This window comes from Piliocolobus tephrosceles, chromosome 10 (assembly GCF_002776525.5).
Source record: "Piliocolobus tephrosceles isolate RC106 chromosome 10, ASM277652v3, whole genome shotgun sequence".
NCBI lineage: Eukaryota > Metazoa > Chordata > Mammalia > Primates > Cercopithecidae > Piliocolobus > Piliocolobus tephrosceles.
Window position 1 is genome coordinate 105,722,029 of NC_045443.1, and position 24,682 is coordinate 105,746,710.

The following is a 24,682-nucleotide window of genomic DNA, read 5'->3' on the forward strand; positions in this document are numbered from 1 at the left end:
GTTCAATAAACATTAACTATAATATTGACTGTTGTATATTATACACACATCTACTATGGCATTTATCATTGTCTGTCTAGCATAGTAATTGTTTACGTTGCTTTCTCCCTCAGTTGACTCTGAATTCTCTGAAAGCAGGGATTGTGAATTATTTATTCATGCATCTCAAGCACACACATAGTAGGCAATCAGCATATGTTTTTAAATAGATGAAAGAATGAGTGGATGACTGGATGGGTGGAGAGTTGGATGGATAGATGGGCTGCTTTAGTTCAGATAAATAGATGAATGAATGTATAGTTGGACAGATTAATGAATAGATTAATGGTAGGTGGATGAATGACTCAATGAATAGATGAATAGGTGAACTGCTGGAAGACGGATGGATGAATGGATGGATGGATGGATGAATGGATGTATGGGTGGGTGGATGAATGGATGCATGGCTTAATGAATGGGTTAGTAGGTGGACTGCTGGATGACAGACAGATGGATGGGTGTATGGCTTAATGAATGGGTGGGTAGGTAGACTGCTGGATGATAGACGGATGGGTGGATGGATGGATGGATAGACGGATTAATGAATGGATGGGTGGGTGGATGCTGAATGACAGACAGATAAATGGTGGATGGATGGATGGATAGGTGGTTGGCTTAATGACTGGACGGGTAGGTGGACTGCTGGATGACAGACGGATGGATAGTTTGACTTTACAAAGGCATGAATTTTTGTCTGTTTTGTTCGCTTATTTATTCCAAGTGCCTACGAGGGTGACTGGTGCATAGTATGTGCTCAGTACTTAGTTCTTGAATAAATGAGTTGGCGGACTACCTTAAACCACAGTTAAGTGCTGACACTACTGTCTGGATTAGGAGAGTATGTTACAATTTGTATCTTCCATTGACTGACTATGGAATCTCAGGCGTTGGCTAAAATGGTCATGGGGCCCCCTGCTGGTGGTAATATGAAAAAGCATTGCCTAAATGGAGTTTCCTGTTTTCTCATTTACATTCTATTTTTCCTCTTGACTGATGATCCTGAACATTTACTCATAAAGCTGTGGTTCTCAACCCTCTGTGCTCATAACCACTATCTGAGAGCACCTGGTTACAACTGTGGATTGGAAAGGTTAGGAATCTATATTCACCAGGCTCTCAGGTGATTCTGAATCAGTTGTTTCTCAGACCCACATCTGGGAGACCTGACAAAGGGTGAGCCATGTTGGTAACTGGGAGGCTGTGAGGATCGGCTACTATTTGGGGGGCTGTCTCTGAATTCTCAAGTGATGTCCAGACTATGTGGGAAAGAGGCAGAGTCAAAGAGCCACTGGTTAAGAGCTGTGATTTGCGATTTGGACTGTCCTGGGTTCAGATCCCAGCTCCATCACTCACCGGCTGTGTGAACTCCTTTTCCTCATCTGTAAAGTATGGAAATAGTTACCTCCCATAGGAATGTTGGGAGGAATAAAGGAGACAACAAGTGTAGATGGCTGGGCACAAAGCTGAGCACATGGTAGACACTCAATAAACACTGAATGGACAAATATGCTGCTAAATAACCCTACTTTCCTTCTTTTTCCTTTTCTTCCTTGGATAGAGGAGAGGGGCTATGGATTTTATTTCTCCCACTAGAATGTGAGCTCTGTGAAAGAGGGGATTTTGCCTCTCCTGCTCACAGCCTAATTTCCAGCACCTAGGACAGTGCCTCATACAAAGTAGGTCTCACTGAGTATTTGTTGGGGAAAAAAGAGTGAATGAACCTGGTTTGGTTCAGAATTGCCCAGGTTCAGCAGGTAGTCCAGCAAGGACCTTGAAAGTACTTTTCGGACTTAAGGTAATCCTTGGATCAGTGTATATTTGACAAATATACAGGAAGTATGGAGCAAAGCAAACCACTGGTCCTTGAGAACCTGTGCTTGTCCAAGACGAAGTTTGTCCCCAAACCACTAGGATCCAGGCCCCCAAATTCCCAGTTTGGTGTCAAGAAAAAGGCAGTGTTCTGGAAGACTCAGGGATGCTCTTTATCCAACACTGCTCTTAAGCCTTTTCATGCTATTGGTTGTTTCCTCCCTCTCCAAGCCTCTGCATTTCCCTCTAGGATGCTCAAGAACCCTGTGGGTTCTGTGCTTTGGTGAAGGGGCTTCTCATGCCTGTGTCTCTGCTGTTTTGCAGGTGGCATCCCTGAATCCTGACTGGATGGAGGCCCACCAGCTTCTGTTCCCATGAGGTAGAAAGGCCAAGCTTGGTCTTCAGCTGGGGAAGAGGCCAGAAACAAGGCCCCTGGCAAAATAACCCAGATCCATTGGCCTGAGGAGCAGAGAAAGGGTGAGAAGTGAACTGCAGCTGCTGGTAACCCTCAGAAACCTTCTCCGATTGCTATTCTCACAGTTCTTTGGGAAGACTCTGAAGTGAAGAACAATATGTAGGAAAATGGGACCAACTCATGTGTGTTCTGAGCCTCAAAACCTCTTTCTTGGCCCAAAGAATCTCACCTTGAGTTTGGGAGGGCTGGTAAGCTCCATCCTTTCTCATGACCTCAGCCAAGCATTGAACTTGCCCTCCCCTTCTGGCCTTGGTGATCACTTTTTCAGGAAAAGTGAGACTGAGGAACCCCAGGTGTTCCATCCCTAAGAAAAGCTCGGGAAGCCAAGCCCCTTCCATCCCCTCCCAAGCACCCCAGCCAAGCCCCAGAGAGCCAGTCCGGAATGATCCCGCTATGGCCAAGCTCTGGTTCAAATTCCAGCGGTACTTCCGCCGGAAACCTGTGCGCTTCTTTACCTTCCTGGCACTCTACCTGACTGCTGGGAGCCTTGTCTTCCTTCACTCTGGCTTTGTGGGCCAGCCCGCTGTCTCGGGGAACCAGGCGAACCCCGCCGCCGCAGGAGGCCCGGCTGAGGGTGCTGAGCTGCCCTTCTTAGGCGACATGCATCTGGGCAGAGGTTTCCGGGACACCGGTGAAGCCTCGAGCATCGCTCGCAGGTACGGACCCTGGCTCAAGGGCAAGGATGGGAATGAGAGAGCCAAACTTAGCGACTACGGTGGAGCCTGGAGCCGAGCCCTCAAGGGGAGGGTTGTCCGGGAGAAGGAGGAAGAGCGAGGTAAGAGCGAGGAGCATCTGGACACTGAGAGGTTGGGGAGAAGGGAGGAGATACTAACAATATAATAACAGCTGTCAGTTTTCAGTGTTTAATAGGAACCAGCTGTCATATAGTTGTAGCTATAAATAAATAGTGCCTTCCATTATCATCCCCATTGCACAGAGGAGAAAACTGAAGCTCAGAGGGAGAAAGCAGCTTGCACGAGGTCACACAGCTTGTCAACAGGCAAGTTTGGATTCGAACTCCACATCTATCAGAGGTCAAAGTCTGACTCCCCTGCAGCCTTTCACAGTCCTTGTTAAATATACATGAAAATAAAAACAGTCAGCATTTATTGGGTGCTTACTAGGCACCAGTACTCTTTCCAAGTACTTTACATATATAGAAACATCACCACAACTCTAGGTGATATATTTTATTTATTCCCATTTTAAAGATGAGGAAAGTGAGGTACCAAGAGCACAAGATTACACAGCTAAGTGGCAGAGCTTCTGCTCCACCAGACTGTCTCTCAGTCCATCTTGCTGGGTTCCTTGGTGATGGATCTCAGGGGACATCATTGCCCTTGATAGACTTCATTGCATTTTCTCGGCCATTTATAATCTAAAAAGGCTTTTCTTCATGAGTGCACTACTTTATTTGGTTTTTACTACACTTCATGGGCTTAAACAAGGCCCCTATGATCCTGTGCCCAGTTAACAGATGTGGAAACCAAGGCATGAAGAAGGGAAGACACTTGCTCAAAGCTGCGCAGGTAGTCAGCAGCAGGAATGGAGTTTAAATCTGGCCTGAACACTCAGTTTTCTAAGGCTGTCTCCTAAAGTCCACTGGCATCTACTCATCCAACCAGCATGCTAGGGAGGAACCCACAACCCCTACAATTCATGAGATTAACACAAATGGACATTTCAGAAATCTGGGCCAGATGGTTTGGGAGAATAAACCACCAATCAAGGCAGATGGAAAACTTCACTAGCCTTTGTGTTCTACTGTGATTCAACTCATAAAAAACCCTTCTCCTACTGTGGAAGGGAGCAGGATTAATGCAACACATTCTCCTGCCGCAGTCTCCCCCTCCCCCTGGCCTTGGAACCATCTAGAAGACTCTATCTTTCTGCCCTTAGGAATTTCCTAGACTTCTGCCTCTTCAAGAACCAGTGTTCACAGGGAGGCAAAGGAGATGTTGGAGGTGGCAGAATGGATCAGGGGATGTGGATTCATATTCCAGCTCCACCCCCACCAGCCATGTGGCCCAGGCAAATGGTTTTACCTTTTCAGGATTCAGTTTTGAAATCTGTAAAATGGGGATTTTACTGGATGCTCCTGAGAGTTCAATGAAACAAGAGTCATGAAAGCCTAGCACTGAATAGGTGCTTAGAGGTGCTCAGGAAGTGCTCCTGGGATCTCCCTGGGGATCATCTTTAGATATAGGTGAGATGTGAGGTGCTGCACCCCAGCCACTCCAGACTCCATTCTGGCCTTTGAAAGCCCCAAAGTCCTTGCCAGCTTACACCTTGGGATATGCTCCCCATAATGCTTAGGACAAATTCCAGACCCCTCCCATAGTCCAACTCTCCAACCTCATCTTATAACCCCACTCCCCTCATCATGCTCTGCCCCACTGTCCCTGCAGTTCATTGAACACACTAAGCCTGTCTCTACCTTAAGATCTCTGTATATGCAGTGCCTTCTATCTTGGATGCCATCTCCCCAGGTGTTTGCATAGCTTCCTTCTTCCTTTCCTTCAAGTCTTCAATCAAACCTCGCTTTCCCATAAAGACTGTCCCAGAGCATCCTAACGCAAATAACCCCACTTCCTACCTAGTCACAACCACATTCCCCGACTCTATTTTCATCATAACACTTATCGCCATCTGAAAGCATCTCATTTATGTGTTTGCCTCTTTGTTTAAGATCAGCCTGTTCTACTGGACTGTCAGCTCCAGGAGGGCAGGGCTATTGCCTGTCCTGCCTGTCTGTGTTCTATCAGCACCCAGGACAGCACCTGGCTCAGCGCTGTTGCTGAACACCTATTTGTTGAATGGGTGAATGACTGGATGAATAAACGAATGAATGACTATCCTTCTGCCTGGAGTACCTTTACAGGGTTAGCTCTACTCTTCCTCCAAGTCTCAGCTTTGCTAATCTTCAAGAAATTTTCCCTGATCCCCTTATAGGCTTGATCAAATGTTCCTCCTCTATGCTCCCTGACATGGCCCTTATATTAATGGCAATTGTGTATGTTTGTCCATGTCCCCTGATAGAATATGAATTCCTTGTGGCCTAGATGATACAGAAATGATGTTGTCTCTCATTTGTTGTGACAATGAAATACTGTCATCAATACCGCTAATAATAATTAACATTTCTTGAGTACCTACCTTGCACCAACCACTTGTCTATTTGCTTTTCATGTATTATTTGAATGAAATGATATATGTAACATGCTTATAATATCCTCTGGCTTATAATAATAGGTCACTTAATAGTTGCTGTCCTTGTTATTTGTAGTAATATTAGCTGATATCTAGTGAATGATCATTACAGGCTAGACCATGTTATGTGTTTCATTGACTCATTTAATTACCACAACTCAGTAAGTTAGGGATTGTTATTCCATTTCACAGATGACAAAACTGAGATCCAGAAAGAAATCACTTACCCTAGTTTACACAGGTCAATAGTGGAAGAACCGAGGTTTTAAACAAGGTCTGTTTAATTCCAAAGCTTGTGGGCATTCTTCTATACCATGCCAATTGCACCCCCACCATGCCTTATCCAGCAATTTTATATATTTTATGAAGTGCAGAGAGAAGGAAGAGAAAATAAGAACACAGCTCTAAGGCCAGGGCTCTCAGCAGACAGCCTTTGGAATCAGGCAGTGTCATTAAGAAAACACAAATCCAGCCTGTCCTTGATTAATTTATTCAGAGTTCAGCGAGGAAAGACAACATATTAGATTAACGCTAATAAAAATGAGATGTTTCTCCGACCTGACGCTAAACTCATTTGGTTTTCTCCAAAGCTGGCGAAGGCTCTGCTTGATGCAGTGATGCAGGACTCAAGCTGTAGAGGATTCAGAGCCCATCATGGCCCAGGAGTGGGAGGGGAGGAGCTGCACCCAGGCTGGGCTGAGGCTGGGCAGGAGTCTGAGTCCCTTGGTGTGACTGACACCTACCATATGCCAGTCATTTACCTAGGACTCTAGGTACATATGACCATGTGAGAGCCTGTACTTTGAGTAGTCAAATCAGGGTTCAAATCCCAGTCCTGCAACTTGCTGGCTGTGCAGCCTTGGGCAGGTCGCTTCACCTTTCTGACACGCCATTTCCTCTTTGGGATAAAAAGTACTTAACATCAGATGGCATTGTGATGATTACATAAGGTAAATTCAGCGTGTGCTCTCTAGGTGCCAGTGCTATTCAAACCATTTACATCTATTACATCACATAATCCTCATAGTAATGGAGGAAGATAGACACTGTTATTAACTCCATCTTACAGAAGGGAAACCCAGGCACAGAGAAGTTAAGTAACTTGCCCAAGATTACCCACCTGGGGGAGGGAATAAACCAGTATGTGAACCCAGGTGTTGTGAGTCTTACACCTGAACCTCAATCACTACATCACGTCACTTCTTAGTGTACAGAAAGTACATGCCAGCTATTATTATTATAATAAGCTGGCATACCACCTTAATACATGCCAGTTATTATTATTTGTACTGTAATTTTGCAGGAGAAAATGAGGGAATAGAGGTAATGTGACTTTCCTAAAGTCACACAGCTAATCTGGGGCAGAGCCAGGAGCCAAACCCACTTTGACTTCAAAGACTGTGCTGCTTCTATTTCTATGAGATTACAGAGAGGCTTGGGCTGGGTGTGAAGGTGGTCATGGGAAGATTTAGTCTGCATTTTTTTGGAAGGATAGCAGGAGCACCCACTTCCCATTTCCTCCAGCTGAAGATGCAATGGCTGCAGGTTACTAAAGGGCTCTGTCAGGGACTGTTTGTCCATATTCTCCTTTCAGCTTCATATCAGGTAAAATTATTGAGTGCCATTTCACGGATGAAGAAACAGAGACTCAGAGAGGTTCAATTATTTGCCCAATATCATACCGCTGCCAAGAGGCAGAGCTGACTCCAGCCAGTTTGATCAGAGTCCAAAGCCCTTATTCTTAACCACTGGACTTATACTACCTCTTTCTTTTTTTTTTTTTTTTTTGAGACGGAGTCTTGCTCTGTCGCCCGGGCTGGAGTGCAGTGGCCAGATCTCAGCTCACTGCAAGCTCCGCCTCCCAGGTTTACGCCATTCTCCTGCCTCAGCCTCCCGAGTAGCTGGGACTACAGGCGCCCACCATCTCGCCTGGCTAGCTTTTTGTATTTTTTTAGTAGAGACGGGGTTTCACCGTGTTAGCCAGGATGGTCTCGAACTCCTGACCTCGTGATCCGCCCGTCTTGGCCTCCCAAAGTGCTGGGATTACAGGCTTGAGCCACCACGCCTGGCCTACCTCTTTCTTAAAATATATGATCTCTAACTCCATTTATTCATTTATTCATTCATTCATTCCATATTTATCAAACACCTACTACGTGCCCAGATCTTTGCTGGGAGGTGGAGATACAGGAATGATTCAAGCACAGGTTGTGAATATTCCTCATAGGAAAAAGCTGTGCTTTTCCCCATTGTAGCACTTTTTCATTTCATTACAAATTCTTCTACAATAATCCAAAATTATTTCTAATTTGAAAAAAATAATAGACAATACCAACAAAATGTAGAAAAGTTTTGGGGGACTCGAAAGGAGGGACCCCATTCAGTCATGGGGTATCATAGCTGGCTTTCTGGGAGAGGAGATGGGTAAGCTTAGTCTGTGGGATCCTTAGGCCTTGACCAAAGTGAGTGGCGCATCCCTTCTGCCCTGGGAAAGCCTAGATATGAGCAGGAAATTCCATCACTGGTACAAAGAAACCCGGGCAGCACTGGGCGTTCTTCTGGAGGGACCACCTTCCAGGGTTTCAGAGAATTCCCAGAAGGAGAAAAATTGTTTCTTGTGTCTTCCTTCTGTGCCAGACCCTGTGATAGGCTCAATGCATCAAATTAATGTTACTTAGGTCACTCTTAACAATATTTTTATATGAGCTTTGTCAGGCTGCTATAACAAAGTATCACACACTGGGTGGCTTGAACAACAGATATCTATTCTCTCACAGTTCTGGAGGCCAGAAATCTGAAGTCGGGGTGTTCGTAGGGCCATGAGCTCTCAAAGACTCAAAGGGAGACTGTTCCATGCCTTTCTCCTGGTTTCCAGTGTTCCCGGCCATCCTCAGCAACCCCTGGCTTGCAGCCACATTACTCCAGTCTCTGCTTCCGTTTTCACATGACCATCTCCTTTGTGTCTGTGTCTTCATATAGCGTTCATCCGCCTCTGTGTCTTCATATAGCCATCTTGTTATAAGGACACCAATCATATTGGATTGGGACCCAACCTACTCCAGTTTAGCCTCATAACAAAATTCCATCTGCAATGACCCTATTTCCAAATAAGGCCACATTCTAAGGACCTGGGAGTCAAGACTTCAACATGTCATTTGGGGGGTGGGGGCCACAGGGCACACAATTCAGCCTAACAACCCTAGTTGAATTTTTGCTCCCACTTTTCAGGTGGAGAACTGCGCCTCCAAGAGCTTGAGTAATATTTGAGGCTATTGCAGCATCATGTGTGAGATTTGAACCCAGATCTGGTTGACTCCAGTACAGTGTGAGGCCTCCTGTTTGTGAATATGTTCACAAATTATAAATCAGAGGCATACAAATTAGTTCATGTTTAGCTACCCTTTTAACAAATCACCTTCATGGAAGAGAGCAAAATTTCATGAAAAGATTAATTGAAGCAAAAGAAAAAAGTAAAGGGGAAAAAAAAACTACCACCAGGAGAGTTCTTTTCAGATGCTGGTTTCTGTACTGGAGATAAATTGCCCAACTGGGGTGACTTTGCCATTTCAGCAGTCTTCAGACCGCTATGGAGACGAGCTGATAGATTGTGTGAACTCGGCCATTAATCCACCCTCAAGTGGCCTGTGATTTTGTCCCTGTTTTACATATCTGACCTCCTGTCTCCGAGAGATTCTGCTACCACAGCAGGATTTGAAGGTGGAGCCCTGAGGAATGGCTGAAGAGGACTTTAGCGGGCTGGCAGTAACCATGCTAATGAGCTCAGCAGGGTGATACAACTCTGAGGACAGGAACCACGGTTGTATTGGTCGCAGCCTGCACCAAAGGTCTGTGGGAAAGGGGTCACCAGATCTTTCCCAGGACAGGAGGGACACTGGCTCAATATTGATATCCTGATCCATGGAGCTCAGCCCATTAATCAGGCCATGATGCATAACATGCCTGCGTTTTCCAAAAGCATTAATAAAGGACCATGTATCTTCCTCTCCCTCCTGTTGACAGATAAGGAAACAGAGGGTCATTCATTCATTCAACAAGTCTTTGAGCACCTGTTGTGTGGGACATCTCAGCCTGATGCCTGGTCTGGTGGGAGGGTGAGGAAGGGGATAGAACACCATTTAAAAGTCCAGGCTTATAAAAAAGAATAAGATCATGTTTCTTGCAGGAACATGGATGGATCTGAAGGCCATTATTCTTAGCAAACTAATGCAGGAACAGAAAACCAAATGCCACATGTTTTCACTTTTAAGTGGGAGCTAAATAATGAGAACACATGGACAAAAAGAGGGGAACAACAGATACTGGAGACTACTTGAAGGTGCAGGGCGGAAGGAGGGAGAAGAGGAGAAAATATAACTATTGGGTACTACGCTTAATACCTGGGTGACAAAGTAATGTGTACAACAAACCTCATGACACGAGTTTACCTATATAACAAACCTGCACATGTACCCTGCACTTAAAATAAAGCTTAAAAATAAATAACTAAAAGCCCAGGCTTTTGGGAAGATGGACCTATGGTAAAAACCCCAGATCTTCTCCCAAGAAACCGCCCCACTTCCCAGCTCCATCCTCCTCCTGGGAAGGTCTCTCTGGTGTGACACCTCCTCCCAAGACATCTCCTCCCAATCATGGACTCAGTGTGGCATATAGGAAGGGGCAACTTTGAATAGATAGACCTGGGCATGGATTTGGTCTGAGACCCTCACTGTGGGGTGGACTCGGGCAAGTTGCTAAGCTTGAGTATCAGTGTAGTAGTTACTGTTCCCCCCCATCCTGGTGCCAAGGGACAAAAATCCACCTTGAACCAGCTTAAGCTAAAGACGAAAATGCATTGTGTCATGTCATCAAACTACAGCAGTGGCTCTGCTGGACTGGATTTTTTAAATGAATAATTGGTGGCCTTCTTCCTGTCACTCTCATTTCTGCTCTTCTATGCCTTGGCTTGTTTGTTCTCCTACACAGACTGGCCTTGGTGCCAGGGATTGGGCTGGTGGTAGCTCTGGGGTTATAGCACCTGGGAGAGGCAGATTTCTTTCTCCCAGCTTTATTCTATCAGAATGCAACAAATGGGTCATGTGTCCTTCCTTGAAGCAATCACTGGCTGCTCGGATGAACAATATGATTGACCCTGCCAAGGTCATCATGTCTCCTGTGGTCAGGGAAAGTAAGGTCTGCTGATGGAAAAACCTATCTAGAGCAGATGCTTTGAAGACATAAACAGTCCACTACAGTACACCCCTTCACTCCATGGTGGACATGCAATGGACATACCCACATACATCTTTAGTCCCATTAATTTGCTTATAAAAATCTATCTAACATGACCACTGTTCCATAGGTAGCCAAATGTGCCTATCCTTACCTTAAGGTGAAGTCACCCAAAGTCCTATTACATCCAGCTTCAAGCCCAGCATTTCTGCCGCATGAGCATTCCTCCCCTTCAGGTGTTGGGGTGGCCAAAGAGAAATGAAACTTCCTCAAGTGTAAGATGGTTGGAGGACAGACCTGGGCTTTAATATGAAGTCAAATGCTACAAGCTGTAGGAACGTGGGCAGATGACACAGGTTCCCATTGCATTTTGAAAAGAGGAAAAGCAGATGTAACATGAGTAGTTACCAGTCAGAACACACACCATATGCCCAAACTAAGATGTGCTTCTAAGGTAAACAGATAGAAGAGTCACTATGATCAGTTCCCTCATCTCTAAAATGGGTTCATAAGAAGTTTGTGAAGATTGAATTTTTAAAACATGAGACATGGCCCACAGTAAAGTAGATAGCACGTAGTAGGTATTCAGTACATAAGTTTTGTCTCCTCTGTTTCTGTCTTTGTCTCTCTCTCTCTCTCTCTCTGTCATACACACACCACACACACACACACACACACACACACAAAATCTGCTGATCTGATGACAAAGACCTCAGGCCACCAAAATAAACCAAACTTTACCCCCTCTCTTCCCTTCTTTCTCTCTCCCTCCCTACTCCATCATCCCTCCTTCCTTCCTTTTCTTCCTTCTTGTTCTCCCTCCAGCACCCTCTATTTTTCCCTCCCGCCTATCCTACAGTGCATCTTTAGACACTCAGTCCTCTAGGGAATGGCTGAATTGAAGTTAGTGTGCAGCCCTTGACCACATGGCCACAGAGTGCTCTCTCCCAGCTCATGTATGAACAGCATTCGTGCCCCAAGTCAAGGGCTGTGACTCCATCTGTGGTGGGAGGGGCACGCGCTGTTGAACAAGCACAGAGACAAGACCTGGGCTTCTCCAGGGCTGTCACTGTCTGGTGTGCCTGCTCCAGGGCGGTGATGTTTCTTTTAAAGATGGACTGTTCTTAGTCGAGCAAATCACCTCTGTCTTATGAAGGAAATTCAAGGTGATCAGGTCAAGACACATCTCCAGCGGGGCTGAAAAAATAGTGCACTTAGCAGAGCCGTGTCCAGGGGAGTGATTGCTCAGTAATGAGCCTGCATTCTCCGCTAGATCCTGCTCTCCACCACAAGGAAGCGGGGAAAGAAGTTCACAGTTTAAACTAGACAGTGGTCTAGGCAAGGAAGCAATTCAGTGGCATTTAGTATTTTCTTCAATCATTCCATATAAGGGACATTTAATTCCAAGTGCTGGCTGGATCTTTGGTCTAACTTCTAGTTACTGATTTGGGGGTCTTGCAGACCTGCATTTCAACCTTTATTCTGTGCACAATTAGCTGTGGGTCATAGGGAGGCCACTTCACCTTTCCGGGTCACTGTTAAATCATCTAAGATAAGAGCATGACAATGTCAATGTTCTCCACTTCACATGGGGGCATTACAAAGATCCCCCAACTCAAAAAGCAAGCAGTTCAGAACACAGGCTCTGAAACCAGATTGCTTTGCTTCAATTCTGAATCCACATGTATGAGCTGTGTTACTCTGAGCAAGTGACTTCTCCAGGCCCTTTTCTCTTCTGTATGAAATGGTAATAATATTCTCATAGGATCACTGTAAGGATGCAAGGAGACAATTTATGTAAAGCACTTACCAAAGTGAATGTCCAAATAATAATAATAATAATTTTAAAAACATATGGGAAAAGACATTATAAACTGTGAAGTGCTATTTTCATGTATTGGGGTTACTATTTACCATAAAGTACAGGGAAAATGTTTACTACTTGAAGAAAACTAAGTGTATGATATATAATTGGATGGCTGTTTCACTTTATTTAAAATTTTCCTTTGAATGGAAACATTCACCTTGACCCACAATAGAGACAAACTGTAAAGTACTTTACACAGCACTGTGAATGGCCAGTTTCTTATTCTACTCACTTTAGTTTGATGCCTATCATATGCAAGACACTATGGTAGAAACTTTTACATAAATCATTCTATTTTAACCTCACTGGATTGTTATTTTTGTTCCTGATTCAAATAAAGCTAGGTCTCTGAAAGGTTAACTGACTTAAACTTACTAGGCTTATGCTAGGAAGTAACAAAGTGAAATGAGGACCTAGACATTGAGATAGCTAAGTCCAGGGCACTTTCCAAGGAAAAATAAATGTCTTAAGGCAGCTTGTAGACATAGTAACATGTTGTCAAATGTTAAGCCTTTTAGAGCTGTCTTAACGCAAGAAATAGGAAGCTGTGTTTGGTGCTTAGGGAGTGGCCTTGGCTTAGGTTCCTGGATGCCCAGCTGTCACTGGGTGACCTCAAGGGCTTGGCTGCAGCCCACAGAAGGCTTCCCTCCTCTCTGTTGGTCTCCACTGCCCTGATTAGACCAGGTTCTGCCAAGACAAATGACTTTCACTCTCTCATTTCTGCCCAAAGGAAGGACTTGACATTAAAAGGTCAACAAAGTCACATAACCAGAGACACATTGGTGAGGCTTCCCCCTGTAACCCTTGCAGCTTTGTCCCCAGCCACCTCTGACTTTTTCCTTTCCCCAAAGCCAAGTACATCGGCTGCTACCTGGATGACACCCAGAGTCGGGCCCTTCGAGGAGTGTCCTTTTTTGACTACAAAAAGATGACCATCTTCCGTTGCCAGGACAACTGTGCTGAACGGTAGGGCCCCAGCATCCAAGACTTGTCCATTTCAGGCCCTTCATTCTAAGATTCCTGCCTGTGGCATTCTTTACCCTGCTATGGGAGGGTGTGTTGAAGGGTGAGCTCGTGACCACAGGAAAGGTTGATGCAAAGGTGTGTGTGCATTGTGTGTATGTGCATGAGCACATCCACACAACTGCGGACTGTTCAAGAGTTGGTCTACGGGAGTTTGTGGTTGTGCAACTGTGTCACACTGTGTCTAGGAACAATTTTGTAGCAAACAGAGTACAGGGTCAGCTAGCTGTGTTTGTGAGCTTAATGCCAATATGCAATGATCTTTAAATAATAGTGACCGTGTATGCAGGAGCCTTTGTGAATATGTGTGCAAGGGCCCAGGATTGTGCTTGTGTGTGTAGGTGTCTGATTGCATTTGTTGAATGTGCAGCACTGTGTTGAGAGCATGCAAGGTTGTGAAGAATTGCACACAACTTAGAGATGCACCATTAGGTGTGTGCGTGCATGCAGATGAGGGCTGTGAGCATAAGGCTTGCAAGATGTCCACATGAAGGGTAAGGTGAAGGTATGTAATAGTTTCTCAATATATAAACTCCTTGTTTTTCTCCAATGGAGAAACACTTACCTGTTCAGACAGTGTTTTCCAATCTAAGAAGACAACGATGGTTTTTATTAGACATGCACTGGGAGTAGGGGGGAGAGAGTTGACATTTTGAGAGTGGACAAGTCCCCAGAGACCTGGTGAACAGGGACAGGACCCCTGGGGGTACCATGGGGCTGACCTGAGCTTCTCTCCTTGTTTCTTGGGCCCCTTGACCTTGTAGTGGCTCATGAAGAGGCTTTAATATGCTCACCTCCAGGCTACAGCTGGCTGTCTCTGACAGTCACAAGCTTTGCCAACCTCAGCTGCATGCCTGGTGTGGAAATGGGCAAGTGGGTGACCACTGAGAGACTCTTCCTGCTGTTCTTTATTTTTCATTTTTTATTTTTTTGAGACGGAGTCTTACTCTGTTACCCAGGCTGGAGTGCAGTGGCGTAATCTCAGCTCACTGCAACCTCTGCCTCACGGGTTCAAGTGATTCTCCTGCCTCAGCCTCCTGAGTAGCTGGGACTACAGGCACATGCCACCATGCCTGGCTATTTTTTTTTTTTTTTTTTTTGGTATTTTTAGTAGAGATGGGGTTTCATCATGTTGGTCAGGATGGTCTCGATCTCCTGACCTCATGATCCACACGCCTCGGCCTCACAAAGTGCTGGGATTACAGGCGTGAGCCACCGTGCCGGCCCCTGCTGTTCTTGATTAGGAAACACTGCCCCCTTTGTAATCAGCTGCCTAGGGAGCCCACTATTAAAATCCTGAGCCCAGGACCCTCTCCAACTTGAAAAGGATTCCAAGTCCTTGATAACATGAAGTCACTAACTTATCTGTCAAACTTGTTTGCAGGGGGGCGGGGGAAACAGAGGTGAGGTCCACACAGCCCCTGGCCTTAAAGAGCCTGCAAGGGGAGACAAACATGTAAACAGAGAGGGATAACATAGTCAGATAAGGGTTGAGATGGAATAATCGCAGTTAGACATGCAGACAAGGTCTAAGCTGCCCGGGGTGAAAGGAAATACTTCTCAGAGCAGGTGACAGCCAAGATGAGTCAGAGCTACTCATGTAATTCAATTTGGTTCAGCAAATATTTGTTGACTGCCCATGGGTGCTAGACCTGATTCCAGGTGCTGGAGATGAAGAGATGAGCCATCCACAGCCCTGTCCTCAGCGGGGCTTCCCATCTGGTTGGGGAGATAGAGGCATGAACAATGGCTTGGGCAACAGAATAACAACAGCTTACAATAGTTAAAAAGCACTTGTTCTGTGCCAGGCACTGTCTGAGCATTTTGCAAATATTAACTCTTTAACTTCACAAGACCCCCATGAGGCAGGAATGTTATGAGCCACATTCCACAGATGATGAAACCAGGGTACAGAAACATCAAGTATAATGGGTGCTGGGGTGGATGTGCTTTGCAAGGTGCAGGAAAGTCAAGAAGATGGAAAGGATGGAAGGCTCCATGTGTAGGGTTTAGGAAGCGTTATCATGGTGAGACCATAAGCTGGGTTTTGAAGGATGAGTAGGAGTTTTCTAGGTAGGGCAGAAATAACAGCATGCTCAAAGGACAGGACTCCTGAAGTACACTGTAACACTCAGGGTGCTCAGGTAGGCAGCATGAGAGTGCACAGAGGGTACAAAGGGAGTGTCAGGAGAGGAAGCCACAAAGGTGCCCAAAGCCCAGTGAAATGGGGCCTTGAAAGCCAACTAAAGCATCCAGATTTGACCAGGAGGGTAATGGGGAGCCACTGCAGGGTGTCTATCATGGTCTACCTTCATTCCATGAATGTGTATTAATCATCTCTCATATGCCAGGCATTGTCCTGGGATAGGTGGGCAAGATCCACAGGGTCACTGCCCTCCTGGATATTATATTCTAGAGAATAAGACAGGCAATTTACAAACTACATTAAAAATCACTAAGATCATTTCAAAAGTGATGAGAGCCGTAAGAAAATAAAATGGAGCAATGGGATAGTGCCCAGCATGAGGGGTAACATTCAGTGTGGTAGTCAATGAAGGATTCTCTAGGAAGATGACTGAGCCCAGACCTGGAAGGTAAAAAGAAACCATGCAAACAGCAGAGTAAGAGTGTTCCAGGCAGAGAAACGGCAAGGACAAAAGCCTTGAGGCAGGACGGAACTCAGTGTGTTTAAAGATCAGAGAGCCCGTGACTGCAGCAGAATTGGCCAAGGGAAGGATGGTGGGCATCTTATAGTCTGTTTGGGATGCTGGAACAAAATACCTTAGACTGGGTAATTTCTATGAACAGAAATGTATTGCTTACAGTCCTGGAGGCTGGGAAGTCCAATATCAAGGTGCCAGTAGATTTGGTATCCGGTGAGTGCCCACTCTCTGCTTCAAAGATGGTGCCTTGTTGCTGTGTCCTCCCACAGCAGAAGAGCAAAAGTGCTCCATCAAGCCTCTTCTATGGGTTTCCCTGAACCTCAGGTTTTCTCCATCTCAACTTTGTCCTTCCTACTCCTGGAGCCACAGCAAGCAATGCTCTTTTCATTTGCTTACAGAGTGGGGTAGCCACTAAGAGTCCTTTTTAGGAAAGGATTCCATCACTATGAAAATTTTCAGAAAAACGTGAAAACCTTGCAGTGCCTGGATTTTTATTTTGAGGAAGTTTTCCCCGGTGAATGTGTGAGCTCATTTTTGTCCTCTCCCAGGGGGATGTGAGAGTCCCTGCCTCCCTCATGAGCTCCCTGTGCCTCCTCCCTTCACCCCAGCTCCTCTCAAGGGACAAGGAGGCACCGTTCCTGGGTGATGTTTCCAAGAATAAAGGAGCTGGACTCTGGAGAGATGAATGTATGGGGTTTCCAGAAAGGGAAGAGCAAGAAAGAGAGTGGGGTAGGGGAGTCCACAGGATCTGGGGTGTGTGTGTGTTGACAGGTGTACCATGTGCAGGTGCGTACAGGTGAGTGTGAATACGGACATGGTGTGTCTATGTGGGCAGTTGTGGAAGGGTGAAGATGAAGGCAGGTGGACGGTCCCTGGGTGTTCCTGTCCCCTCCTTGGGTCTCTCTGTCCTCTAGGGGCCTCCCTGTATTCCTTCTTGGCTTTCCTGCCTCCTCATTGCCCCCCTGCAAGGCTAACTCTGTAGCCTCCCTGACTCCTCTTGGGGTCTCGTTATCCCAGACCCAGATGCCCCTGCCCCATGGAGCATGCCTGTCTCACAGATCTCCTGGAGTCTCCCTGCCCACCTCAGGGTCTCCCCTGCCCTCTTTCCAGGGTCTTTCTGTGTGCTACCTCCCTAATCTCATTTCTTTGGGGTCCCCCGTCTCCCGAAGGCCCCCATCTCCCAGGTCTCCACAATGGGTGGGTCTCCTGTCCCCTGAGGTCTCTCCTGTCCTCTGGGGTCTCTCAGTTGCCCCAACCAACCATCAGCAGTCTCCCCATTTCCCCTGGGATCTCCTGGTCCCCAGAGCCCTCCCATCCCCCAGGTCTCCACGTTGAGTCTCCCTGCCTTGGGGTCTCCATGGTGGCAGCTACCCTGCTTGACAGCAGCCTCCCCCAGGGGTTACCTGTATGCCGGGCTGGAGTTCGGCGCCGAGTGCTACTGCGGCCACAAGATCCAGGCGACGAACGTGAGCGACGCAGAGTGCGACATGGAGTGCAAGGGCGAGCGAGGCAGCGTGTGCGGCGGCGCCAACCGCCTCTCTGTCTACCGGCTGCAGCTGGCCCAGGAGTCGGCCCGCAGGTGTACGTGAGTCTGCCCTGCCCCTCTCTGCTACTCCTTCCTTGGCTGCAGCCCTTGCCCACCAGAGTAAAGAGTCCCACATGTCTGCCCTGTACCCTCCCTGGCCCCCCGTCACTCCAAGGCCACCACCGTCCTGCCCCAGCCTCGCCTCTCCCAGTCCCTCACAGAGCCCTTTGCCCCAGCTCCTTTGAATGGTCCTGCATGTGCTTCTCTCTCCCTCCCACTCTGAGCTGCCTCTGGTTCCATCTGCATCCCTCATTCTCACCAGTCTTCCTCCCTCTGAAACTGAGTTGGAACCTGAGCCTTGCCTTCCCATCCTGATTTTCTCAGAGCAGATTGTCTCTAATGATGATGATGGTGGTAATGACAATGGCAAACACTTTGTCCTTTTCTCCATGCCTCATGTAGAATAGCACATCTAATCTTCACAATGACCATTGACATAGGTATTATTATTTACTTATTCCCATTTTACAGATGAGGAAACTGAGTCTCAATGTCACAAAGCTGGTAAGCAGCAGAGAATTTAAACCCACTCTGGAGCCCTTGATGCTTTCAAAGAGAGAATCCATCCTGGCTTGTTCAAGCTTCTGGTTTGAGTCTTGTTGGAAAATCTCTCCGATTTCCAAACCAACAGAAGGAGGGGGTGAATAAGAGGACAGGAGCTGGCTCCTTGTCTGAGGGCACTGTTCCACCATAGTCCCTCCTGGGGACTGGGGAGGAATGTTTAATAGCAGCTAATAACTATTTATCAATAATCTGCTGTATGTCAGGCACTGTCCTAAGCCAATTACAGGCCTGATTTCGTTTACCTTCCCTACAGCCTTTTCAGGTAATTACTGTTGTTTATTATCCCCAACCAGTCCAAGGTCACATAGCACAATTCCAGATGACCTTAAGACTTATGAGAAGAGTTAATGTGCTTGATAAAAGATGGGGGGTGCTGACCTTTCTGGGAGTTACTTCTCCCATGCAGTCCAAAGACAGAAGCAGAAATCCACAGCTGCTTCTCTAGCCCTCTGGCCAGTGCTTCCGAGATTTGCATGTGTCTGAGAGTTCCCCTGGGAGATCTTGTTAAAATGCAGATTCCAATTCAGCAGGTCCAGCAAGATGCTGCATTTCTAAAGAGCTCCCAGGTGATGCCAGGATGCTGGTCCACAAACCACATTTTGAGCCTCTGTGGATCTCGTCTAGAAGGTAGCCCTGCCCACCCGGGTGGCTTTAGCAGAAAGTTAACAGCTAGTCTGTTCGCAGAGAAGGGCCTCTTCCATGTGAATTTCATCGTTTATAGAAACTCATTGTTTGTTTGCTTGAAAATGTGTTCAGTGTTTCAAATCCCAAATATATATATATATATTTTTTTTTTTTCTTTTTTTTTTTTGAGATGGAGTCTCACACTGTCGCCCAGGCTGGAGTGCAGTGGTGTGATCTTGGCTCACTGCAACCCTTGCATCCCGGGTTCAAGCAATTCTCCTGCCTCAGCCTCCCAAGTAGCTGGGATTACAGCTTCCCACCACCAAGCCTGGCTAGTTTTGTTTTGTTTTTTTATTTTTGTTAGTTCCCAATAATTATATTTTTTTTTGTATTTTTAGTAGAGACAGGGTTTCACTATGTTGGCCAGGCTGGTCTCGAACTCCTGACCTCGTGATCCACCCACCTCAGGCTCCCAAAGTGCTGGAATTACAGGCATAAGCCACCATGCTCAGCCTCAAATCCCTTGTTTTTGAAGCTCCATTCAAGCTTTGCTGTGCAATAGGGTAGAGTATGTGGTCAATTTGCAAACTGGCTGTTTTTTTCCAAATGAACCACAACTTCCACCTCCCCATAGTCACCTCAGTTCAGGTATGAAGGCCTAGGAGGGCAGAGGGCAGAGGACAGAGGTAGCACGTGAAATCCAGGCCAGAGAATGTTCATAGAGTGGCTTTCTGGTTTGGCTGCTAATATCACGAGTTTTTAACTTAGTGGCAGATTTATCACCTTTACAGCTGATCGTCTTTATGTCAATATTTATGTTATTTTGATAGCAACATTTGGACCATCTGAAGAGATGACCTTAAAGTCAGGGATATTTAGAGGGAAAGCTGCTGCCAGTAATACATCCTAGTGGATGAAGCTGAGATAGATAACAAGAATTGGATTGTGTATATCATTAGCCAGACACTAGCCAGACCTCCTTTTGGTTAATGTTCAGGTTGGCTGAATAACCTGGACACACTCTCAATATCTCTTTCTCTCCTTCTCTCTCCCCTCTCTCCTTCTCCCCACCTCTCTCTTCCTCTTTGTCTCCCTCACCTTCCTCTATCTCTCTTCCTCCCTCTCTCCACCCCTGTTTCTCTCTCTCTCTCACACACACACATACACACATTCAGACACACACACACACACACACACACACTGCTGTGATCACTTTGTATTACATAATAACACTTTCACTGATCATGGGTCAGCTGGGGGGCTGCTGGCAGGAATGCTGCTGCACCCCTCACCTGCCCCTTCTGTGTGGCACAATTATTTGGGTTGTGCTTTGTACCATCTGAGAATAGCATTTTTGTATTATGTCCAAGAGGAAGAAACACACTTATTTCTACTGAGAGTGGAGTCCTGGATTCTCTAAAGTTCATCACTGTTGTTCTGAATCATCACCATATAAGGTTTGAAGCTTGAGCACCTTCAGCTGGAGACCCTAAAAGAAAATCTAAGCCTTATTAATCCCGAGGCTACCAAGACTGAGACTTAGAAGGAAGGCAGTTTGGACAAGGAGAGAGATGGTTGACAATGTTTCAAATCCAATAGGCAACATGGTATACAAAGAGAGTGCAGGAACCATTCATTGAACCAAAACACTTGATGAGCTCTTCCGTGGATGAGGTATGGAGAAGCTCAGTGGTCAGTAAAGCACAATGCCTGACCTCAAGGAGCTTTCCATCTCATGGGGCAACAGACCTGATACTAGTGAAATTGGTTCAACCATGAGTTAGAAGGATAATTTTGTGCAGACCCAATACAAGTAGGATTGGTTGAACCAGAGACCCAGAGGGCTGCAGGGGCTCTGTCTTCAAGAGCCAAGGGAGCAATTTTTGAGCTGAATCGCATTCTAAGAGGATTCCAGGTGAAGGGGACAGCCATGGGTTCTAACTCATGATCAAAAGCCCAGAGTCAGCAAAGGTCATGTATTGAATGCTATGTTGGAAGCACCTTTTTCACTAATGTCTGCATTTTACATTGGAGAAACTGTGGCTCAGAGAATAGAAATGGCTAAATTGAACAGCACTGGGGGAGGCTCCATAAAGGAGGGGGCAGCTCGATAAAGGAGGGGACATTTGATGAGAGGCTTGAAAGGTTGTTTCCTGGCAGAGAAGAGGAGGATACTCAGACTCAAGACAAATCACCAAGCAGTGGGAGAGGAATTAGGCAAATAAAAGAGAGCACAAAACCTGGTGCCTATTGCAGGAAATGACTGGCAGGCATGGGTTTTCTAAGGCTACTGTGCCTCTTAGGGACTGAGCATAGGCTGGAACCCAGGTCCATGAATCCCAGTTAGTGTACCCACTTGCCACAGTGATGTAGACACCCTGACCCTGGAATTTGGTTCAGAACACCATCTTCTCTCTTTTGGGGGAACTCCTTGGCTCCAGCTCATCTCCTTCCTTCCCTGACCCCGATCCCTCCTTTCACCTTGTTTCCAGACTCTAGGCAATGTGAAATCTGCAATGTCTTTGCTCTGACTCAGTGGCATCTTCGATTTCCTAGGATTATGCCTAGGATTTGCTTTGTACACAAATAAGTCAGAAAGGGATGCCTTCCAAGTCACTGGCACACAACTCTGGCATGTATTACATCAGGCAAGAGAAATGAGTGAACGCTCCAGCAAACAGCTATGGCAGAAACCAGATTTCATTTGTAGAGTCATTAGTTGGTATTAACACTGTGTCCTAATTGTGTTTTCCTAAGCAGTGGCACAGAACTCTTAATGATTGGAGAGATCTAAAGGAAGCTTATTATCTCCCAAGCACCATTCTGGTGGGGCATCTGCCTCGTACAGGATGCCAGCCTAGGTGTTTCTGAGGTGAAGTGATGGAATGCTCCCATAGTAGTGAGAGCATTAAAAGGTTAGCAGAGCAAATGTCTGCAGGCACCCTGCTATTCTGCCTTGACACTGACTCTCGGGCACGTGGACTCTTTGCCCTTGTTACAAAAGAACTGAGAAATGGACTTCTTTCTTGGTCAGATTACATTTTTCACAGCAGTTTGCTAAATGTATTGGCAAGTGTAGCTCTCCTCCCGGGGGTAGAGACCTGCTGGTGATTTGAGAACATTATGGCTTTATGGGATGTTGCAAGAAATTTCATTTGCCTGAAAGACTCTTGCAAGATTTGGGTTGCAAAGTTCATCAGAACGGGGCTCCTGAGTCCCAAGGGTGGCTGTCCATGGTGCTGACCACCCTTTAGCACTGCCTGAAACCCCAATGATGGCAAACCAGCCTCTCCCACGGATCTGCACATTTTTCCTTTTGTTTTTTCCTTCCTAGTTTAGTGGAGACATTATGAAGCTTACACTATCACTGAAAAAATAGATACCTTATTTATGGTTCACAATTTACATGGTGGATTTTGTATACTGTTGTTAATTCTGGCAATTTTTTGTCTCCCAGAGTTAGAAGGAGAATTTTGTGCAGTGCTTTGCTTTATGTTCACTGATCTTCCATTCCAACTACTTCTGCTGAGAGGAACCCTCAGATGATTAGGGAACAGTCACATTTGCTGGAATGGACCACGTCTAGTTCCTTCTTTGCTAGGCCTGGAGGCTTCTTCTACTTCCCTTTGCTGTAGGTCTGGGAGCCCCGAATTTCATAATTCATATGGGACCCCATGAGCTCTTCTCTGTAGGGCTAAGGGAATGAGAGAAAATATTTCTTCTTCTGCATCATGATGGGAGATAATTGGTTTGCTCTTCTCCCCTAAGCAAAATCTAGGTCATTGGACAGGAAAATATTGGGAGCAATGCAGGTTTTGGAATCAGGCATAGTGTTTCTATCCCAACTCTCTCATTTGATGGCTGTATTGACTTTGGTCAAGCCACTCGTTCTTTCTAGGCGTCAGGTGCTTCATCTATAAAATGAAGACAATCCCAATCTTTCACAATTTCTGTGGCCACCAAGTGAGGAAAAGACCAGAAAGCATCTAGCACAGCGCCTGTTACAGAGTAGCTTTTTCCTAATGGAAACTCCCCAGTTCACTCTGAGAAGCACCCAATTCAAGCAATTTGAATTTCCAACAGCCCACAGGAGCCTTTGGTAATGTCTAAAAATAGCTGGCTTGAATTCTCTTTGGACAGTTAGGCTCTTTGTGTAATTCAATCTCTCTCTGATTATAGGTAGCTAGGTAGCCATTAACAGCTTCCAGCTCACTGCCTTTCCTCCTCACCAGCATCTTTAATGCAGTGGAGCTTGGCCTAATTACCCAGGGGGTGGTGGCTTCTTTCAAACCAAGGAGAACTCTTCCACAGCTGCCTCTAAGCTGATGCCAGGTGACATTTACCTCATTTTTGTGAAGCTCCAGAACAAAGAGATGATAGGACTTCAGAGACACTTGCAGCTGGTTCCGGGCTGTTCTTCGTCTGCCCCCAGCAAAGGGAGTTGATGAACAGTTGCTCTGCTTGCTTCTTGCTAGTAAAAAGCCCAAGCTGCTGAGGTCATGTACCATCCCAGCTAGCCTGGCAATGCAGAGCTGACATTGTCAGAATGTGGGGCATGGGCTTTTGCAATCCTTGGACTCCCACTGTGGGGCCTGAGAGGATTTCTGGAAAATTCAGGTAGCTGGCATGGGGGTCTCTGGAGTGCAACTTGTTAAAATTGGGCAGACCTTCTTCAGGATAGTAAAGAGATGGGAAACTAGGATGTGATGTCAAACAAGATTGGGGTCAAATCCCAGCTCTGCTCCCTACCAGCTGTGTGACCTGGAAAAGTAATTGAGTCTCTGCCTATAAAACAGGATAATAATATTGTTCACCTCATAGGTTGTTGTGAGGATTAACTGAGATATAATGTACACAACATACTTAGCACTAATGACATAGAGTAAACAGCTGTTGTTATTATTGCCATCATTGGCAATTATTTAGAAAGGTTGATTATTAGGAAGATGCCATCCAGGGCTACTGCTGTTGTCATTCATGACTCCAGGGAGTACCATTCACATAGACTATGAGCTGTGAAAAGCAATGGCCCTGAAATCTGTGAAGGATTTTCCTTGTAATTGAAAGTGCTCAAAGATCCAAGATGTTTTAAGTTGGGTTCTCCCAAAACAGGGATGTGAACCTTGGCTACCTGGAAGGTGTTGCCAAGATGCACCCATAGGGGACTAGAAAGGTAAGATGGAGAAGAAAGCTAATACAGGGTCCCTGACAAAGCAGGTCTCTAGTGAGGACAACAGAAGCTTAACCCCACTGGAGAGCTCTGGGGGATGGTATTGAACAAACTTCAGACGTGTTTCACCTGAGGAGCAGAAAGCTGCTGTATTTTTTTTTCCTCCAACTCTCATCCATCATTGGCTGAGGGTGGCTCCTGGGGAGATTAACTCCCTGGCAGGCCCAGCCTGTCCCTCACAGGCCCTAAGGCAGAGTCATGGTCACTATCAGCCTATAATGGAATGGCAAATGCCAACAGCAGGCATATTAATGGACCACTGACAGCAAACAGTGCATGGGTTCTAGCCACCCTCCACATATTATGGGCAAGTGATGGAGAAAGGAATAAGAAGTGGCATGGTTTGAGTACTTACGTCTCAGAC

At 46.1% G+C, this 24,682-nt stretch overlaps 1 protein-coding gene across 2 annotated transcripts in view; it reads left to right on the forward strand.

Annotated features, from left to right (window-relative positions):
- Nucleotides 1-24,682, forward strand: part of WSCD2 (WSC domain containing 2) — a 299,619-nt gene that overhangs the window by 237,552 nt on the left and 37,385 nt on the right. For both annotated transcript variants that reach the window (XM_026454616.1, XM_031936358.1), the window contains 3 exons: nucleotides 2,173-3,098; nucleotides 13,481-13,595; nucleotides 17,712-17,896. In XM_026454616.1, coding sequence (XP_026310401.1) covers nucleotides 2,717-3,098; nucleotides 13,481-13,595; nucleotides 17,712-17,896 — 682 coding nt within the window. In that variant the 5' untranslated portion in view covers nucleotides 2,173-2,716. The remainder of the gene's footprint in view (nucleotides 1-2,172; nucleotides 3,099-13,480; nucleotides 13,596-17,711; nucleotides 17,897-24,682) is intronic.